At 40.4% G+C, this 18,097-nt stretch overlaps 2 protein-coding genes across 2 annotated transcripts; both read left to right on the forward strand.

The window, feature by feature from the left end:
• Positions 1–3,107: 3,107 nt before the first annotated feature.
• Positions 3,108–10,955, forward strand: si:rp71-17i16.4 (troponin C, skeletal muscle). The gene is made up of 6 exons (XM_024292400.2): positions 3,108–3,332; positions 5,435–5,489; positions 5,582–5,725; positions 5,802–5,916; positions 7,032–7,168; positions 10,596–10,955. Exons 1-6 carry the CDS (start codon positions 3,123–3,125, stop codon positions 10,625–10,627), a joined length of 693 nt encoding a protein of 230 aa, XP_024148168.2. The 5' UTR covers positions 3,108–3,122; the 3' UTR covers positions 10,628–10,955.
• A 751-nt stretch (positions 10,956–11,706) lies between these two features.
• On the forward strand, positions 11,707–15,807 carry tnnc2 (troponin C type 2 (fast)). Its single transcript, XM_024292401.2, has 6 exons — positions 11,707–11,848; positions 12,653–12,704; positions 12,815–12,958; positions 13,223–13,337; positions 13,423–13,559; positions 15,306–15,807. The coding sequence occupies exons 1-6, from the start codon at positions 11,846–11,848 to the stop codon at positions 15,335–15,337; spliced, it is 483 nt and encodes a 160-aa protein (XP_024148169.1). The 5' UTR covers positions 11,707–11,845; the 3' UTR covers positions 15,338–15,807.
• Positions 15,808–18,097: the final 2,290 nt, after the last annotated feature.

Below are 18,097 nucleotides of genomic sequence, written 5' to 3' on the forward strand. Positions count from 1 at the left end.
TTTTCTCATAATGCTGAAACAAATATCAGAAAAAGATTTGTTCTGATATAATCTGGAAACATGTCCTTCTGCTGATGGATGGAATCAAAATCAGAACAAACACTTCATCAAGAGCTGAAACAAAAGCATTTCTACAGTGTTCTTACTGGAGGTGGAGGAGCGGTTGACCACAAAATTAGAGAACAACACCTTGAGGACCATGAACGCCACTTTGTACCAGGTGGTTACAGGTTGGTATTGCTGTAAGTGTGCACATTTGTGTTCAAAATTAAGGTGGAAACAAGCCTAAAGAATGAAAGATCATATAAATTTCCTCCGGAGAAAAAATTTGGATATTGAAAGTTTTAATTTGTTCCAACTTTACATTTTCTCTGAAGAAATGCTGCGTTTCTGTTTGAGAGCAGACCTATTCAAAGTGGAGAAATCTTTTCAATCGTTTTCAGCCAATTTATACACGAAAAAACACATTTGCACAACGATTTGTTCATCATTTCAACACAGGACTTACGTCTGGTCATGTAAATTGTTATTTCCCATCATGCTTTCATGGTTGGAACCACAGCAGGTCTGTGTTTATGATGCCACAATGGCTTCAGCTTATCACCTTTTAATGAACATCTTTTAGATTTTTGATATTTTTATACTCACTTCAGTTTTATTTATATTGTCCAATATTACTACAGTTATCTCTATGGGCTTCAAAGCAGTAATTGTCCAAAAACGTAAAATCAGTCAAACGGTGGCTGATTGCTAAACTAAACTAAACTGGTTATCCCTGCCACCAGACCCTCCTTCATGGTAAGAAAAAAAAACAAACAAAAGAGACTTCAGAGATGTCCACATGAAGGAGAAATCCTCTCCCAGGACAGACAGGCGATTTACCAGAATTAGCTTATCTAACTCATGTTAGGATAGTGAACTTCATCCAGATGGAACTGGGGCACGAGACGAGCCAGAGGTGAGGTCCACTGCCAAAGACAGGAGCACAGACGAGCCACCTGGAATCTGAAATCTCTCTTGCTCCCCTGGAGGGGAAAATGGACAACAGATGAATCACACTGCACTAAACAGAGGCGTGGAGAACTACATGAAAATAAATGATAAAGAATAGTGGAGTGGATAGAATTAGAGGACAAAACCCCAGTGTATCACAATCACACTTTTCCCAGCTTCTAACATCTAGCAGCCTACTAGCAACTAAATGTGGCAACATGAGCGGTTCAGGCACACACACAAAAAATCACAAGCATAAACATTGAGAACCAAACCCAGGGAATCCAACAACAACCAAAATGTCCACTTGAGAACCACTCCCTGTTGCTGTAGCTCCGAGACATTAAAATGAACAGGCAAATAGACCCTTTTTGGCATACAGATCCATAAAAACCAATTTAAAAAACATTAGTCCATCCGCTGCTCCAACAGGACTCCAGCAAAACGTAGGGACACAAGTCCCAACAGGTCACCAAGTCCCAAAAGCACCTGCGCGACGATGTGATCTGGTGCATAGAGGGAGGGGACGTGCTGCAGCTCAGCGGCTGACCCGGTGGTAAAGTAGAGTTGATGTGGAGGACCTGTGGAGCATCTGGCCAGTCTTGGTGAACGAAACAAGACCATTTAAAAAAAAAAAAACAGCAGCGGGTTCCACCTACATGACCCTGTGGAGGGAAACCAGAAAGATGGGCAGCAGGGCATTACCTCAGCGGCCAGAGAACATGCAGGGTGAAGAGGGACGCACCGTACTCAAACTAATGCTGGAATTACCTGCAGGAAGAGATGCACTAACTCAACCGCACTTCTACCCAGTCGCACGCTGATGTACAGTGCGACTGGGGATTCCAGCTACTACTGCACTGGCAGTGGAGCCCAGTGGCAACCCGTGAAGGGAGGCGGTCTCAGCCCAAGGAGCAGGATAACCCAGCTCCTTTTTATAGTGAGTGGGTGCTCGTCAGCAGCACCTGGATAGGACTGACTTCACCTGTTCCTCAACTTGATTAAACCATCCTGCCACATAAATGTTTTTGAAATTTAATTCAACCATGTCAATAGTAATTTGTATGTAATATCAACATATACCAATACTAATATGATATGATAGTAATCTAAGCCTACATAATCCACAGCAGCAGGGGGAATAGACCGCCATGACTCGGTTTAGGAAACTGTCTTCTCTCTGCTTAGGTCCTCTGAGAAATATTTATAACAGATATGATGAAAATTACAATTATTCCCCCAAACTTCATTACAGTTGGTGAGGTAGGTGATCAATAAGTTAAATATTGTCTGATCACTAGATAGCCTGTCCAAAGAAGAATGTTTTAAGGCTAACTTTGAATGTAGAAACTGTGTCAGTTTCTCTTACATGAGCTGGGAGCTTGTTCCGTTTAGCATTAGCTTTTATTTCTAATCCTGATTTCATTGTATTCTTTTTAACACCATGGGAGCATCATAATGTCATTGTGAATACAATGAAAAGAAAGGAAATCCTATTTAACCAGTCATCTGCAGAGGGAAGAAATCATTTTTATTTGCTGCTAATTCTGTTGTACAGAAGTGATTGATGGATTTGCTGACATCTAAATGACTTTTTCAATGTTTTCATGCATAGATTTGGTCAAAAATGACTTTTTGACTGGAAATGTCAGAATGTTTTTGTTGTTCTGTGATCGCTGAAAACTCCTCACTTTTCATTTGGAGTCTCTCTGTGTCTAAAACTTTTTGTTCTCACTTTTTTATTTTCTATTCATTTACTTGTTTATGTCAAGTATGTTTCTTAAACAAAGAATATCAAGGATTTCCAGCATTTTTTTTCTTTCATCCTTTTCTTTTATATTTGTAACAAATCATTCTCTTCTGTTGAGATGATTCGGAGATTCCTGAGGAGCATCAAATCAAGTTTGACACCAATGCTTCAGCAGTGAGGAGGCTGTGAGAGGAGAGAAGAACTCTTCTTGTGTTTCAGGTGTGGGGGGTCAACAGCTGTGAAGACAGGGGATCATCGAGGACGCTCCGTGACCTCTGCTTCTTCTCCAAGTATGTGAACTCAAAAGCTCCAAGATCCTCCAGTTGATCTCCTGCCAAAATAACCTCCAGCGAGGAGTTTCCTTGTGTCATATCTAAAAATGGAAGGGGGGGTGAAAGGCAATTGTGAGAGATCACCAGCCAGAGATGGATTTGATTGGTCAGCTGTGCCCAGAGGACCAGTCCTGGTCCAATCCGGATCATCTGGAGAGGATACTTCTGGAGCGGGGCAGAGAAGCACCTGGACTTGTGTGGAGGACGAGAAGGACTTTCTTTACGGCTCATCTGTTGTTCCGAAGGCGGACATCATGGTAAGAAACCGGGAAAAAGAAGAGGAGAGAGGATGAGAGATTTCCATGAGTCTTCCAGGAGGATGATAAAGGATGGAGATCCACTGCTTTTCCTCGTCAGATGGAAGGATTTCTCAAATCACCTCCAGGGACTTCTAGAAACGGATTTCCTTTTGACTCCAAACTAAACTTTTCAAACTTTTTATTACTTCTTTGTTCTGAGTTAACTCACCACAACTGATATTTGCCTCGAAGGAAGCAGCACTAAAGATAGAAAGCAAACAGCTGAGTAAATTGAGACGCCTATTCAGAGTGTCCTGACTCTGGCTTTCACCTTGGGAAAATCTCTCTCAAATCCTCTTCTGGGTCTCACCTTAAAAATAGCTTGTATGCAGCCTGTGGGATGAGTGTGAGCTCCCCCCTGTGCCCCCTCCCAGGCAGCAACCGCCCGAGAGGGAGCAGATGGGAGGAAGCACATGTCAGTTTCAGGGTTTTAGCTGAAAACCAGCCTGGAGGTCTCGTGCGGTTTCCTCAAACCATGAAAGCTCTGTCGAGTGCAAACGTTGGGATCCATCGCTAACAAGTTCCGGCAGGTGGTGGAGATTAAAGCGGGCGTCTTATTTCCCCATTCTTGGCCGTCACTTTTTCAGATGCTTCTGTAGCTGTAAAGAGCCAATGAGAGACCTCAAACTCAATCGCACAAGCGGGGAAATCCAAGAAACACCTTAGGTTGCTGGCCGAACAGGAGAAACATTTATTGAGAACTCTAAAAGTACATTTTTAAAACTTTAAAAACGTAACTTTTTAAAATAATCATCAACTAGATATATAGAATTGCCTGTGATAATGCTAGTGTGAATGCTGTAAGCTGAATGTGGCCACTGAAGATGCTAGTGCTGAGAGCTGAAAACGCTGGAACTGATAGCCGGCTAAAATATTAGCTAAATGCCAAATTAGCCTAAAAAACCAAAACAAAAAACTTAGGTTAGCCAAAACAGCTACTAGAAAAAATAGCTAAACTTAAAAATTACCTAAAAACTGAAAAAAGCCTAAATAAGCCAAAACAATAGCATGTAAATATTAGTCTAACTCCAAAACAGCCTAAAAACGTACAAACATTAAAAGGTTTTGATGTGGAGCCAAAAAAGCTCCTGTGAAGCAGATCTCAAATACTGGGTTATCTGCAGGTACAAACACAAAATATCACAGTATTTCTGACAAGTTTATGTTTAAATGTCTTATTACTCTTAATACAAGACAAAGCTAACTTAGAAGTAACTTTTCACTGACTTCTTTTAAGAACTTGAATGTCTCACTGAGTTATTTATCTTGAAAAGATAATTTTAACTCATTCTTCTAATGTACGGAAGAGAATTAGGGCCATGGAGATAAAAAAAAAAGAAAGAAAAGAAAATTCTGACTTTAATATCAGAATTCTGACTTTTTTCTCTGATTAAAGTCAGAATTCTGTGGAAAAAAAAGTCAGAATTTTCCATGCCCCATTTTTTATGGCCCTGATCCTCCTCCGTACTAATGAAACATTTTTTTTAACATTGTTTTGTCAAATTTATCAAAACATTTTTATTTCTTGTCTCAATTGGTCTAGATAAAAACAATGGTTGGGCTTTTCTAACACTTAAAATATGATGCTTGTGAGGTAAAAAGACCATACATGTATGTAGTCCTACTTCAAAGAAACCTTTTTAAAATAATACACACTTATTTTCAGACATGATTCATCAGAACAATGCATCTTAATATGAGTGTCTATTTCTGATTTCAAGATTGTATTTTGTCTTCAAACAACAGAACATGGCACTTTATTTTAAGAACTCTTACCGAGTTCTACACATTCTACTTGTTCTATTAACATATTTTCACTTCTAACAAGAGAAAAATATCTTATATTTTTGAAGATTCTTTGGAGTCAAAGGTGACCTCTTAGAGGCTGTAGATCCTAAACTCAGAGGTGGTCGGTCGTGTGCTGCAGCACTTTAAGTTCAGATATTTAGAATTTGATCAAAGCTACAGGTTTTTCCTGAGAAAATAGGAGATTCTTCATCTCTTCTTGTTTTCTTTGTTCTCTCTGCTTCTCTACATCTCCTTCTTTCTGCCGCCTTCAGCCCACCGACGCCCAAAGCGACGCCCGCTCCTTCCTGACGGAGGAAATGATCACAGGTGTGTTTGAGGTGCAGCTGGACGTCCTGCAGTGAGAGTGTCGTCTGTGATCTTATGAGAGGGATTTTTAAACTGCTTCTCTGTGTCCCCAGAGTTCAAGGCCGCCTTCGACATGTTTGACACGGATGGAGGCGGTGACATCAGCACCAAGGAGCTGGGCACCGTCATGAGGATGCTGGGCCAGAACCCGTCCAGAGAGGAGCTGGATGCCATCATTGAGGAGGTGGATGAGGATGGTGAGAACTTCTCCAAAGAGGAGTAATCCCAACAGACCTGCAGAAATCCTCACCGACCTCCTTCACGTCTCTGCAGGCAGCGGAACCATCGACTTCGAGGAGTTCCTGGTCATGATGGTGCAGCAGCTGAAGGAGGACCAAGCTGGAAAGAGTGAAGAAGAACTCTCCGAATGTTTCCGTATTTTTGATAAGTACGACTTGTCAAATTATTCAGTCCTTCCTATCAAGAGATCTGTTTGCATATTTTTAAAGTCAAAGCCATCAAGAGTCATCAAATACAGCAGAAAAAAACCTAAACAAGATGAGTTTAATTTAATCCAGTCCCTTCTAGTTCAGTTTAAGATGTTTTTACGATTTAAAAAAAAAAATCCTTATTTAAGGATAAACAAACTGAACTAAAAATCTTTAAACCCCTCAGTTCAAGAGCGTAAATGGTGATGAAAACAAAAGAAAACCAGAAAATTTGCTGTTAAACGGAGACAGAATATCAACAACCACATTTGTTAAAGCTGGAAAATGAAGTTACAGTCACGTATAAAAAGAAAAAAACTATTAATAAGATGTTTTTTAAGTTCCAAATTTTCTTTAGAAGTCACATTAAAGTCACTGACACCCAGTGTTCAAAAGGAGTACTGCAGCCAACAACCAGAGCACCCACAAAGACCATGAACCTGAGGTCAGATGGGTTCTCAGGTCAAAGAAATTGAAGTTATTGTTGAAATTCTATTTAATGTTTTTTCTAAGTAGCCAATGCAAATTTTATCCCCGTTTTGAGGTTTTTTTCCCTACAATTATTGCTCCTTAAATTCAAGTTAAACCTATCAGTAATGACTAAAAATGGTTTGGATAAAATAATTTTATTTAAAATATTTCTTTGGATTTTGTTTTGAATTCTTTTTTGTCTAAATATGCCCAAAACTGCTTTTTTTTATTAGAGCTAGCATTGTTAAATTACCACTTATTCAGAAACTCAAGAATTTCTTAAATGTCAAGATTTAATTTTAATTTAAATTGAAAAACGAAAAGTTTTTGTTTTTTTAATCCCAAATTGAGCAGAAAATATAATTTTTAACATTTTCTTCCACACATCAGCCAATCGAAGTGTTATTCTTTATTTTAAATTGATTCATCAGCACAAAGTTTTTCTTTCAAGTTCTTCTCCTTTGGGATTTGGCTATTTAATTAATTTACAGTCAGAATGTAATATTTCTGGGGGATTTTTGGCTTAAAAAAGGGTTTAAAAAAACCCTGAACCTTTATATAAAACATTTTCTGATTAATACTGGTATTGTTTTTGTCTCTGCAGGAACACTGACGGCTTCCTGGACCGGGAAGAGTTCGGAGACATCCTCCACATGACGGGGGAATCCCTCACAGAGGAGGACATTGATGAGATGTTTGGGGACGCAGACACAAACAAAGATGGAAAAATTGATTTTGATGGTGAGTCTGAGCCGCGTGAAGCCAGAATTCAATACGACACGTGATGAGGTCAAGGACTGACCTTCAAGATCCTCCGGCGCTTGCAGCTCTGCTTTAATGGCAATGTGTGGGTTATTGTTATCAGCCTGGATGGATACTAAAGATTAAAACAAAGCTCCAGTACAGAAACTTGAAATGGGTTTTTAATAAATTGATAATAATTATAGCAAAAGATAACAAAAACTAAAGCATTAGCAAGAAAAAAAGAAAAAAAAAGAGATAAAGAGCAGCAAAAAGAAACTAAAAAGGGGAAAATCCAAGAAAAAGCTGAGTTTAATGCAAACTGAAACCAGCTGTGACAGGAAATAGACAAATAAAGATTATGGAAAAAAAGAAAAAAGGTAAAAATGTTCAAAGAACAAACTTAACCCACAAAGTTTAAGTACAAAACATGAAAACTTTGTCCAGTGTTTAAAACATCAGATTGATAACACACACAGATCACACCACGAGTGTGCACGTATACTGCAAAAACTGAATCTCCAGAAAGTAAAAAAAAAAAAGATTTTTCTTGAAAGAAAAATAATCTCAATAAAAATAATCTCAAAGAAAAGACGTCTTAGTGACTGGAATTTTCATACTGTAAAATAAAAAAATCTTTATAAGGCCTTTTATTCTTATCCTTGTGGCTGAATTTTTGTTCATTTAAAGATTTTTTTTTTAAATTTTAGGAACTTTTGACTTTTTTCATAACTTTTTAAGAAATAACCTTCAAAACAACCGAGCAGTGACTCTTTTTCTCAGAAATGAGCTTTTGGAGCTGCTAAACAAGCCAAAATCATCACCCTCCCACCGTCGTGCTCTCCAGTGGCTCTGAAGTCATTCTGTTGACATCGAGAACTTGACTTTTTTCACCCAAAATGTTAAAATATGATCATCTGAAGATCATTTCTCCCTCTGAGTTTTGGTTTGCTGAGATGAAAGGTTCAATCACAGGAATCTGATCTGATTTAAGCTGTTTGTCACAAAGTCCTGCTTTACAAAAGCTAGTGACTCGTAGAAAACTGGGAAACCTTTCAGACGTCATCCGTCACATTTTTCTATGAACGTTTCACCTCTCAGTGCAGCTGCAGCTCCAGCTGAAGCAGAGAAAGTTGAGCTTTTTGGAAGCTCAGCAGTCACTGATGGACCAAAGTTATCAGTTTTTGCCAAAATCTGAGTAAAAAAGGGAGATGAATCAAAGTGAAGTGTGACTCACTGAGAACAAAAATCTTTTTGATGTGAACCTTGACGTGAAAATGATGAGCTGCTGGAGGACTTGGCTGTAGAATGGAAGCTTCACATGTGAACAAAAAAGTTTAGAGCTGAAAGAAGGTCCACTCAAGGGTTTCAACGTTGTCTTGAAGTCTTAAAGTCTTTTTTTAAAAGAAACCTTTAAATTCAGCTCATGAGAAGCATCTTCAAACTGGATTAAAAAAAAAACTTTCATCGATAACTTAAACCTTGAAAGTGCAGTGAAAGCATCATTGGAAACAAGCTGGTGTGATCATGATGGAGGCAAAACAAAAATCAGAGTGACTGATGGAGATAACTCAAACTAAACATGAACTTGAGGAAAACAGATCCTCACATGAAGATGATGAGCACTGTGCTGGTCGAAGGATTAGCCGCCTAAGCAAAAACTCTTTTCCTGGTTTTCTGTTCCTCAAACCTTCCAGAACCATTCGGGTCAATTTTTCACTGACCAAAACCCAACGGGAGGCTCAACTTCTCCTTTAGAAAAATAAGACACAGGTTTGTATTTATGTCAATGCTACCACTATGATACATCGAAATGAACTTATTTTGTATGAATAAAACATAAATATATACAGAAAATACTCCTTTGTATATAAAACAGTTCATTGATAGAGCTACACAATTTCCCTTCAAAATAAAAGACATAAAATCAGCTCAATGCAGCCGATGTAGCAGCAGGTTGTGGAATGTCAGCAGTGACTAAAAAAAAAAACAAGTTTATTTTACCATTTGTGGTAGATATTTGACAAAAATACATGAATCCAACTCAAAAAGTAATAGAAAATTGTGACTCTCTGTGTATTTCTCAACCCATAAGGCGCACTTAAATACTATTCAAAAGTAGAAATTCCATTTTACTATCCAGTTCCTGACTTAGAATTGATATTCCGTGGTACACGGCGCACCAAAATCTGATGTCTAAAAGGTTTTAGCTCAGTACAGTGAGTTTTAAAAAAAAATAGAAACTTAATTTTCTTTAATCAGAGAGACACAACGGAAAGATTAAAGAGCCACATGAGCCTCTGCAGCTGCAGGTTGCAGACCCCTGCTCTAGTATAAATCACATCAGGAAATCATTTATAGTATAAAAACAAAGAGTATATAAAGAGTATAGCGACAATGTGGCAAAATTTGATTTAAAAATGTCAAGTTTCTGTTGGTTTGATATAAAAGTCTCTTTGTTTGGCATATTTTCATGCAGATATTGAGTTTTTCTTTTGTTTTTCTAACATTAATTTATGAAATTAACTTATTTTCTTTGTGTTGCATCCTCAGAGGTTACCTCCATGCATCATTCAAACACAGGTTGTCTTATGTCAGCAAAAACTGAATTTTAAGAAACTATTAGGACTTGTTTCCTGAAAAAATGCCTTTATTTACTGTCTTAGAGGAAAATTCTAACTTGTATAATTTTGTCAAAAAATATATTTTTATGGAGCGTAAAATATTGAATGTTAATTAAGGTTTAAGTTAATTTATTCTGGAATATTATTCCTGCCTGTTTGTTATTCAAACGTATGTTAAAAAGTTGTGGTTTTAAAGTTTTTTTAAAAAATGGCATTCTGCTAGATTTTTGGACTATTTTGGCATTTACTACGATTTTTTAGGCTATTTTGGAGTTTGGCTAATATTTTAGCTACATGCTAGCTGTTTTGGTGAATTTGGGCTTTTGTTTATTTTTTTGGGGATATTTTTAAGTTTTTGATTTTTTTTTTTTAGTTTTTTAGGCTAATTTGGGTAATGCTATGTAAGTAGTTCATAATTATGTCAAAAAGCTACAGTTTAAAAGTTTTGAAAATGTAGTTTTAGAGTGTTTAATAAATGCTTATCCTGTTCAGCCCGCGACCATAAGGAGTGTTTTGGATTTTGTCCCCTTGTATGATTGAGTTTGACTCCCCTGCAATAGGCAGATTATTTTACTTAATTAAAGAAAATCAACCAATAGGATAAGAACTTTTGACTTCTTTCTAAGAGGTTTTTGTGGTGCATCGTTCACGTCTTTAACTTGGGGTTTGTTTTGTTTGTGTTGCAAACAGAATTAGCACTAAAACATTTGCACACTTTTATCCGTCGATACTCGAAGCACAGCCTTCTGGGCCGGCTGTGGCTCCACTGGTGACAGGAACTCTGATTTTTTTTTTTTTCACAGAGTTCCTGAAGATGATGGAGAATGTCCAGTGAGAACTTGAGGTCTACATTTTTGGAGGAATTCCACCCAAAGGATGAGCATAAACCTGATTAGAAGGAGTCACCATAAACAGTTCCTGCCAGCGTGGATTTAAGTCAGATGCATCCACTCTACTTCTCCCTCTCACATGAAACCTGGGAGGGAGTCTACTTATCTATAAATACCCATTCAAACCTTTTAAGACGAAGGCGCAGCTCCCCCCTCCCTGCCCAGCTGTCGTCTTGGCAGCTGATCCTCCTCAGAAATGCAACACCGAGGAGCTTCACCCTCAAAACCTCCTGCTGGCTCTGAATTCTTCTGAATAAAATGGTTTCTTCCCTCTCTCCTGTCTGCGGTTCCTGAGCATCTGCATGTTTTCTCGTCCCCTCACAGGTTGCTCAGATCTTAGAGTCAACCTTGTTGTTCCTATTTCACAGACAGACAGTTTGACGGGGCTCAGAAAAAAGCTTCTCCTGATGCTCGTCCTTCAACCCAGAAATGAAGCTGGTGGTCGCCACCGTTTCCTTTTAGAAAGTGCCGGGCCCCTCAGGATTTAAAGCCCTCGAGCTTCCCACCATTTCTCAGCAACAGTCAGATCCCTCCCCCTTTTCCTCTCAGCTGCTTTTTTTTGTGCCCCTCCCTCAGAAGCTGAACTGTCTGGTGCCTGATTCCGGTCTCAAATCCTGCTATTCAGGGCAGCCTGAGGAGGAACGGTCCGACCCACTCTGTGAGCTTCTGTTCTGGGTTTAAAGTTTCACTCTTCATCTCCACAAAACCTCTTTAGAAATCTAAGTGTGACCTCCTGACCCCACGCCTCACATCTTTAGAAAGTTTTCATTTAGAACAACTAAAAATCTTTACAGACTGATTGTCAAATTTTCTGTCACCTACTGAGAAAAGTTTTCTGAACATCTCCAAACTTGATGCTGACATCAAGGCCGTTTCGAGTCCCTTTCCTGCAATCTTCTCCCATTTTACAGTTTTTACCCATCAAGACTCACAGCCTCACCCTTCAGGGTGTGATTGGCTTGCCCTGGCCTCCAAACCCTAAAAGTTCAGGATACTAAATCTGGAGGCCTGTGAGGGGCAGTGGGTGGGGCCAAGTTGCGCCGTTTTAAGTGTGTGTGAACCTTGTCTTGATGTCTAGTCTCTCTGTTGGGGTGCACACGGATTGACCACTCCTTTGGGCTTTTCTTTCTTGGATATCTGGGAGGAAAGGCTAAGCCACAAACATGGTGAGAGTGTTTTGTCCTGTAGATGTCTAATGTGAAACGTACAGGTGAACCAGGTGTTGATTTGTCAATTATTCATGATGACAATGTGTCTTAATAGTTTAACTTATGTAGTTTTTGCTTGTTGATCATTTGTAGTCGTCTTTTGATGTGGAATGAAGTCATTATCTGATGAATTTCATTACATATTTTCATTTACTTTTTGACAATTTCACCTCAATTTCCTAAACAATCTAATTTAACAATCCATGAATTGTTCATCTAAACTCAAGTGAATCTTCCCTAAAATCAGCTGTTTTATTCTTAATCTGGACACTGCGTGCTGATGAGCAACAGGATGGATGTCGACACTAAAAGTGCAGATTCTGCTGAAGCGTCAGATTCCAGAGGATTGGATGACTGCAGACCATATAGAGCGAGTCTAGTGCGTTGAGCCGGAAATAGCTGGACTGATTTACACTCTAGAGTGTCGTTAAGACCAAAATACCTGATACTGAAGTACAAGACTGGCGGAAATGAGAGTTATTCTCTCAAACATCACCCTTAAATGTTTAATTTAAACGGGTTATGTGCAGAGTTGCTCCTGCGCTGTGCGTAAAAGCTGGTAAAAGCAGTGAAAGCACCTAAGCTGTGCGTAAGAGCAGAGTCCTGAATAAAACATCTATTATCAGATAAAACTGGTACCTCGTGTGTCTTAACTTGAATATTGTTCATTATTTGGGACTGAGGTTAAATCATGGTGGTTTTACATGAAAATGAAGCCTAATCAGGTTGGCGCCGTAACGAAGTGGTCCTGTTCCCTTCCAGACTGACGCGCAACAAGAGGCCCGCTCCTACCTGAGCGAGGAAATGCTGGCTGGTGAGAGCCTTTGTTTCACCTCACCATTCTTTAGCTCGAGCTTTTGCTGAATAAAATGAACCAATTAAGCGTGGGTTTAGGCACCAACTACTTCAAATCCGTGTTTTCAGAGTTCAAAGCCGCCTTCGACATGTTTGACACCGACGGTGGCGGTGACATCAGCACCAAGGAGTTGGGTACCGTGATGAGAATGCTGGGCCAGAATCCGACAAAAGAGGAGTTGGAAGAAATTATTGAGGAGGTCGACGAGGATGGTGAGTGACGGGAAATGTGTTTCCTTGTGCGTAACAACGATTTTACGCACGCGCATTTCGCCATTTTTACGCAGTATTTGGCAATCAGATGTTGGCGATGATCTGTTATTTCATCTCTTTCTGCTGTAGAGTCACTTTCTTTGGCTCATTAGAGTATTTTATATTGTAGTTTTGCGCTGTGTGCGTGCGTAAAACCATGCGTAAAATTAGATTGAAACGGGACGGCCGCAACAATGGCTAACATGGCTCCTTGTTACACCTCAGGTAGCGGTTCCATCGACTTTGAGGAGTTCTTGGTCATGATGGTGAGGCTGCTCAAGGAGGACCAGGCTGGCAAGAGCGAGGAAGAGTTGGCAGAGTGCTTCCGCGTGTTCGACAAGTGCGCTTCCGCCTTTTTTGCGTCACGGCGTGGACCCCAGCGGCCTATCTGTGCGTAACAGTTTTTTTTCTTTTCTTTCCTGCAGGAACGGTGACGGATACATCGACAGAGATGAGTTCGCTCTCATCATCCGCAGCTCCGGTGAGTCCATCACGGAGGACGAGGTCGATGAGCTGATGAGGGACGGAGACAAGAACAACGACGGCATGCTTGACTTTGACGGTAACTCACGTCACTTTACCGGACATAAATCATTATATCAACTGTTTCCTTCCATGTCAAGGCAGTCCACAAGAGAGAGGAGAATGTGAAGCCAATGAAACAACTTTATATTGTTCTTACTGTTTGCAGTCAATTAAGTGATTGACGCTTTGAACACAACAAGTCAGCTTGATATGGACTGGAAATGAACATGACTTTTGATAAAAATGTACAATTATTAATGTACACCCTGGCAAAAAAGTAGTCTATTTAAGTATATTCAGTCTTGTTTACTTTTATATACTATATAATGTAATCTTAAAACCTTCTAAGTAAGTATTCAGTTAGTATACTTGCAAACTACACATATGTGGTCTAGCATTAGTGTCCAGATCCAGGTCTCATGCATGGCCGGTGTCCTACATGTTTTCAAACATACCTAAACACACCTGAGATTCACCAAAATAGGCAGAATTTCTGGAAAACCAGCAGGAAGGGGCCTGGATTTGGACACCCCTGGTCTAAAGTATACTACGATGTATTAAATAAACTTCAAGTGTGTAACGTTCTGAGTAGGACAACCCAAACCAGAAGCACACAAGGGAATACATTAATTTATGTGAAGATTGCTAAAAAAAAAATGAAAAGCACCAGGAGGGAGCCTGAAACCAGAGTGAATACAAATCCAGCTCCTAAACAAGAGTTTTATGTTACGCTAAAACGTCTAAGTAACACAGAGAGAGATACAATTAGAGAAGCAGCAACTGGAGACGTCATGAAACAAGGAGGAATCCAGTCAGTGGAGACAAAGAATTCAACATCCGTAACTCAAAGGCAGAAAACTCAGAAGCAGAAAAGGCAGATCAAGACCCCCAAGGGGACAGACTAGATCAGGCAACTCCAGCCCTCCAGGGTCTGCATGATTACTGGATATTCAAGCCCTACTCCTGACTGATTACACAGTTCAGGTGTGTCCAGCCAATTAGAACAAGCCAGAACAGTGTTTGTTGGAAAACTTGCAGGAATGCGGCCCTCGAGGCCTGGAGTTGCCTTTGCCTGGACTGGATCTTAACCATCAAATATATAGAAACTATGACATTCTGAAATGTGAGCTGAGGCACAACAAACGAGCACAGAGGAACTGTCAGTTCTATGTGTGGCTCACAGGTTGGATGAATGACAACCGTTGGGTAGACCAGGTGGAGACAGGGAGAATAGAGAGCAAAACTCACCACAGATCATGCTAAGGAGTGCATTTGCTGTAAATTCAGCTGTGATATATATATCTGATCAAAGTCAGTTTTCTGGCTTTAAACTCATTTCTCCACCAGTCTGTCCATTTTTGTATTTGTTTCTGATTGTTTTTGGTCCTCCTTTTGGCTCCGCTTGCCTTTGAAATGATGAGATCCACATTCATTGAATCATCATTGAGATCAGGAAAGGTTTGAGTTGTTTTTGTCAACAACACAGTAATGTAATGTCCTGCAGCAACTTAGAAAAGCCACCCTTAAATCATTCCTGAAATCGTAGAAGAATTTGTTCAATTCATTTAATTGAGGATTTATTTATCTATCTAATTCCAAAATACTGTATTAGGTTCCCACTGAGGAAATGATGGGATGCCTCAGATTTTTTGGTGATCTCTTAAACCATCAGGTTCAAGCTAAATGTAATATTAAACTGTTTATTTGACTTCCAGGCTGTAACTTTCACCATCGATCGTCTCAGCTAATATTCTCCACTAACATCCACGTCTGTCTTTCCCAGAATTCCTCAAGATGATGGAGAATGTGCAGTAAAACAAGAAAGACTCTTGGGACATTCCTCCACCTTGCTGTGAAAGCCTGCACCATCACCCCCCCTCCCCCTCCCTCCCTCCCTCCATCGATCCATCCTGTCCACCCGGTTCACCGCCTCTCTTCATCCTCAACAGATAGCTAGGACACCTGGTGGGTGGTGGTGGGTCGCTCCTCCCCGAATCACAAGCGGCTCACTGATCCTGCTCTGACGCCAAAGGAAATCCAGCGTGTGCGCTCAGAGCGGCGTGCACGGCCGCACCCCCACCCCTCTGCTGGTAAAGCTCAGATCTAGTTGTAGTCTAGACGAGCGGCCTGTTACCTGCTGCTGCTTAGACCAATGGTTCAATTCTCTGTACAAAGTTTCTGGCTCCAACAGAATAAATGAGGTCACACATGCTCACTTGTAGTTGGTCTCTGTAAAAAAAAAAAAGTTTGTTTTGAGGAATTTAAATAAAGTCTGTTTGTTTCTTCTTTTTGTACATTTTGTTTGAAGCACAGCCAGTTCAGATCAATTGATGTGTCGGGGAACCAGAGGTTTGTTATGGAAGTTTTTTAGTTCCATTTTTTAACCTCTGAATTTTTATTCTGAATTTTTTTTTAACCCTTACTTCTTAAACAGCAACATTTTATCATCCCAAAAATATTTTCTATCCTAAAAAATATGTGTTTTTAATTTCGAGACTTAAAATTTCGTTTGGTCATAAATTCAACATAAAAAAATTCAGAGTGAAAAACTTCGCCCAAACAGTGTCACCAGAGCAAGTGGTCGATCCAGGAGCACATCGATATCCAGCCAATCAAATCCTGACACTGACGTGACGTCAGCGTTTGTTTTGGTCTCTTGAGCTGTGTCTGAATTCCTTCCGATCCCGCGGCCTTCGCGGTCGCCGACGGCCGGGTCCTTCATACAGCGGGAAGATCGTATGTTAAGGGCTTTAAATTTGGATGGTCTAGCCTTGTTTTATTATTTTTTATTTATCATTTAATTGAAAAAAATACAAGTTAGTGTAGCTTTTCTGGCTAATTTCCTGTAGCTTAGCCACCACGCGTTGAACGTGTGAAGCGCAAAGCTGGAAAAAAGAGTGTTTGGATCTCTCGTTCCACTGTCCACTGCATCATCCACAGTCACTGAGGAGGTGGTGGCCATTCGCCATAAGGACCTTCACCTTCCAAAAACCCCTGAGGACCTGGAGGTGGAGTCCCGTGGGTTTGCAGGGCTGGCACGGCACAGAGTTTTTCCTCAAAGCTGCAGGTGCCTTCGATGGATGCCACATCAGGATCAAATCTCCTGGTGACCCTGGCATCATTGTATGAAGTGTCTGTCCTGAGCGCAGCACAGCGGGCGGCAGGAGAGATCCAACAGCTTCACAGCTCTTTATAAGTTGAGTGCTTCATCTGCAGCTACACTTCCGCAGCTTGGAGTCTAAAGATGCTGAAGTCTCGTTTGAGGAAAAGCGCGAGTGCAGGGACAGAAACTTAAATGCATCCCGTCGTGTTTTTAAACACAAAAAGGTCCAGCAGCTTACCTGTTAGAATGGTTATCCATTTAAAAACAGCTGAACAGGTTTGTCACGTGCACCTGAAAATGTCAATAGACTTTGCGCGGCACGCGCTATCCAGACAGAGCTGTGACGTCACTGCAATCTCTTTTTTTAGTGAATCAAATAATAATAATAAAAAAAAGATCTCATTCATTGTCGTGTTCTTAATGACTTAATGAGTTGGTTTGTGCTTTATCGCAAAATGATGATTTAATGGAAACAGTGTCATTTTGAAACTGTATTTTTCTAATTTCCTAGAATTTAGATAAAATTTTAGGCAAATGTGTTATGGAAACGGAGCTAGTGATTCTTTTTTTTCTTCCACCTGGTGGGTCACTCCTTCCTTCCTCTCTTTCCAGTGGTACTTCCTATATGGAACACGGAAGTAGGGGGGTTTGCTCTGTCCAGTTATTCTTATATAGAGTCTATGAGTTGGTTGCTTAATCCATGGACTGTATCCACGGAGCTGTGTGACGTACTTCTGGTTTCTAGATGGTCTAGCGCAGGGGTCCCCAACTGGCGGACCGCGGTCCGGGTCCGGACCCCGAGACCCTTTTATCCGGACCGCCAAGCATTTTTAATAAAAAGTACGATTTTTCATTCATCTTTACACGGCGATTTTTGAAGAGGCGCGCGCGAGGACAGCTACGTTCAGACCGGGGTCCTTCAACCGGCAAAAGCTCAAAGCGGTGTTCTAATGTTTACGTAGTTGGGACGTATAGTTATCTGGAATGTGCGTGAACAATGGCTCTGTCTAAAATGAGAAAAGTGGACTGAAAATCATGTCTTTCGAGATGATGGACCGAACCTTTCGCTTTTATTTACCAGCAGTGAGTTCTACAGGCCGGTTTGTATTATAAGAATCTGCTGCCTTTGTTAAGAGCGCTGATATCAAGCGGCGTTACGAGACGAAACGCAAAACTTCTGGCACAAATTACCCGACAGAATGAGTGACATGGTCACGGAAAATATACGACCTGAAAGTACAGTGCGAGCGTACAACACACAGACGGTAACAGCACAACAACGAGCTCACGAGTGATCACTACGAGAGGAATGGATTTGGGCAAGAACTAAAGTCACTCCAAGATGATTAAAGAGAGTATGGAGGCAAAGACAGAAACAATATTAAAAGGAAAAGAGGGAGAGCAGCTTCAAGAAAAGGTCTGACAGATTCTCCTGTCGTCAACAAGAACCGAGCTGCTTTCCAGAGATGTGC

This window comes from Oryzias melastigma, linkage group LG7 (genome assembly GCF_002922805.2).
Source record: "Oryzias melastigma strain HK-1 linkage group LG7, ASM292280v2, whole genome shotgun sequence".
NCBI classification, from domain to species: Eukaryota; Metazoa; Chordata; class Actinopteri; order Beloniformes; family Adrianichthyidae; genus Oryzias; species Oryzias melastigma.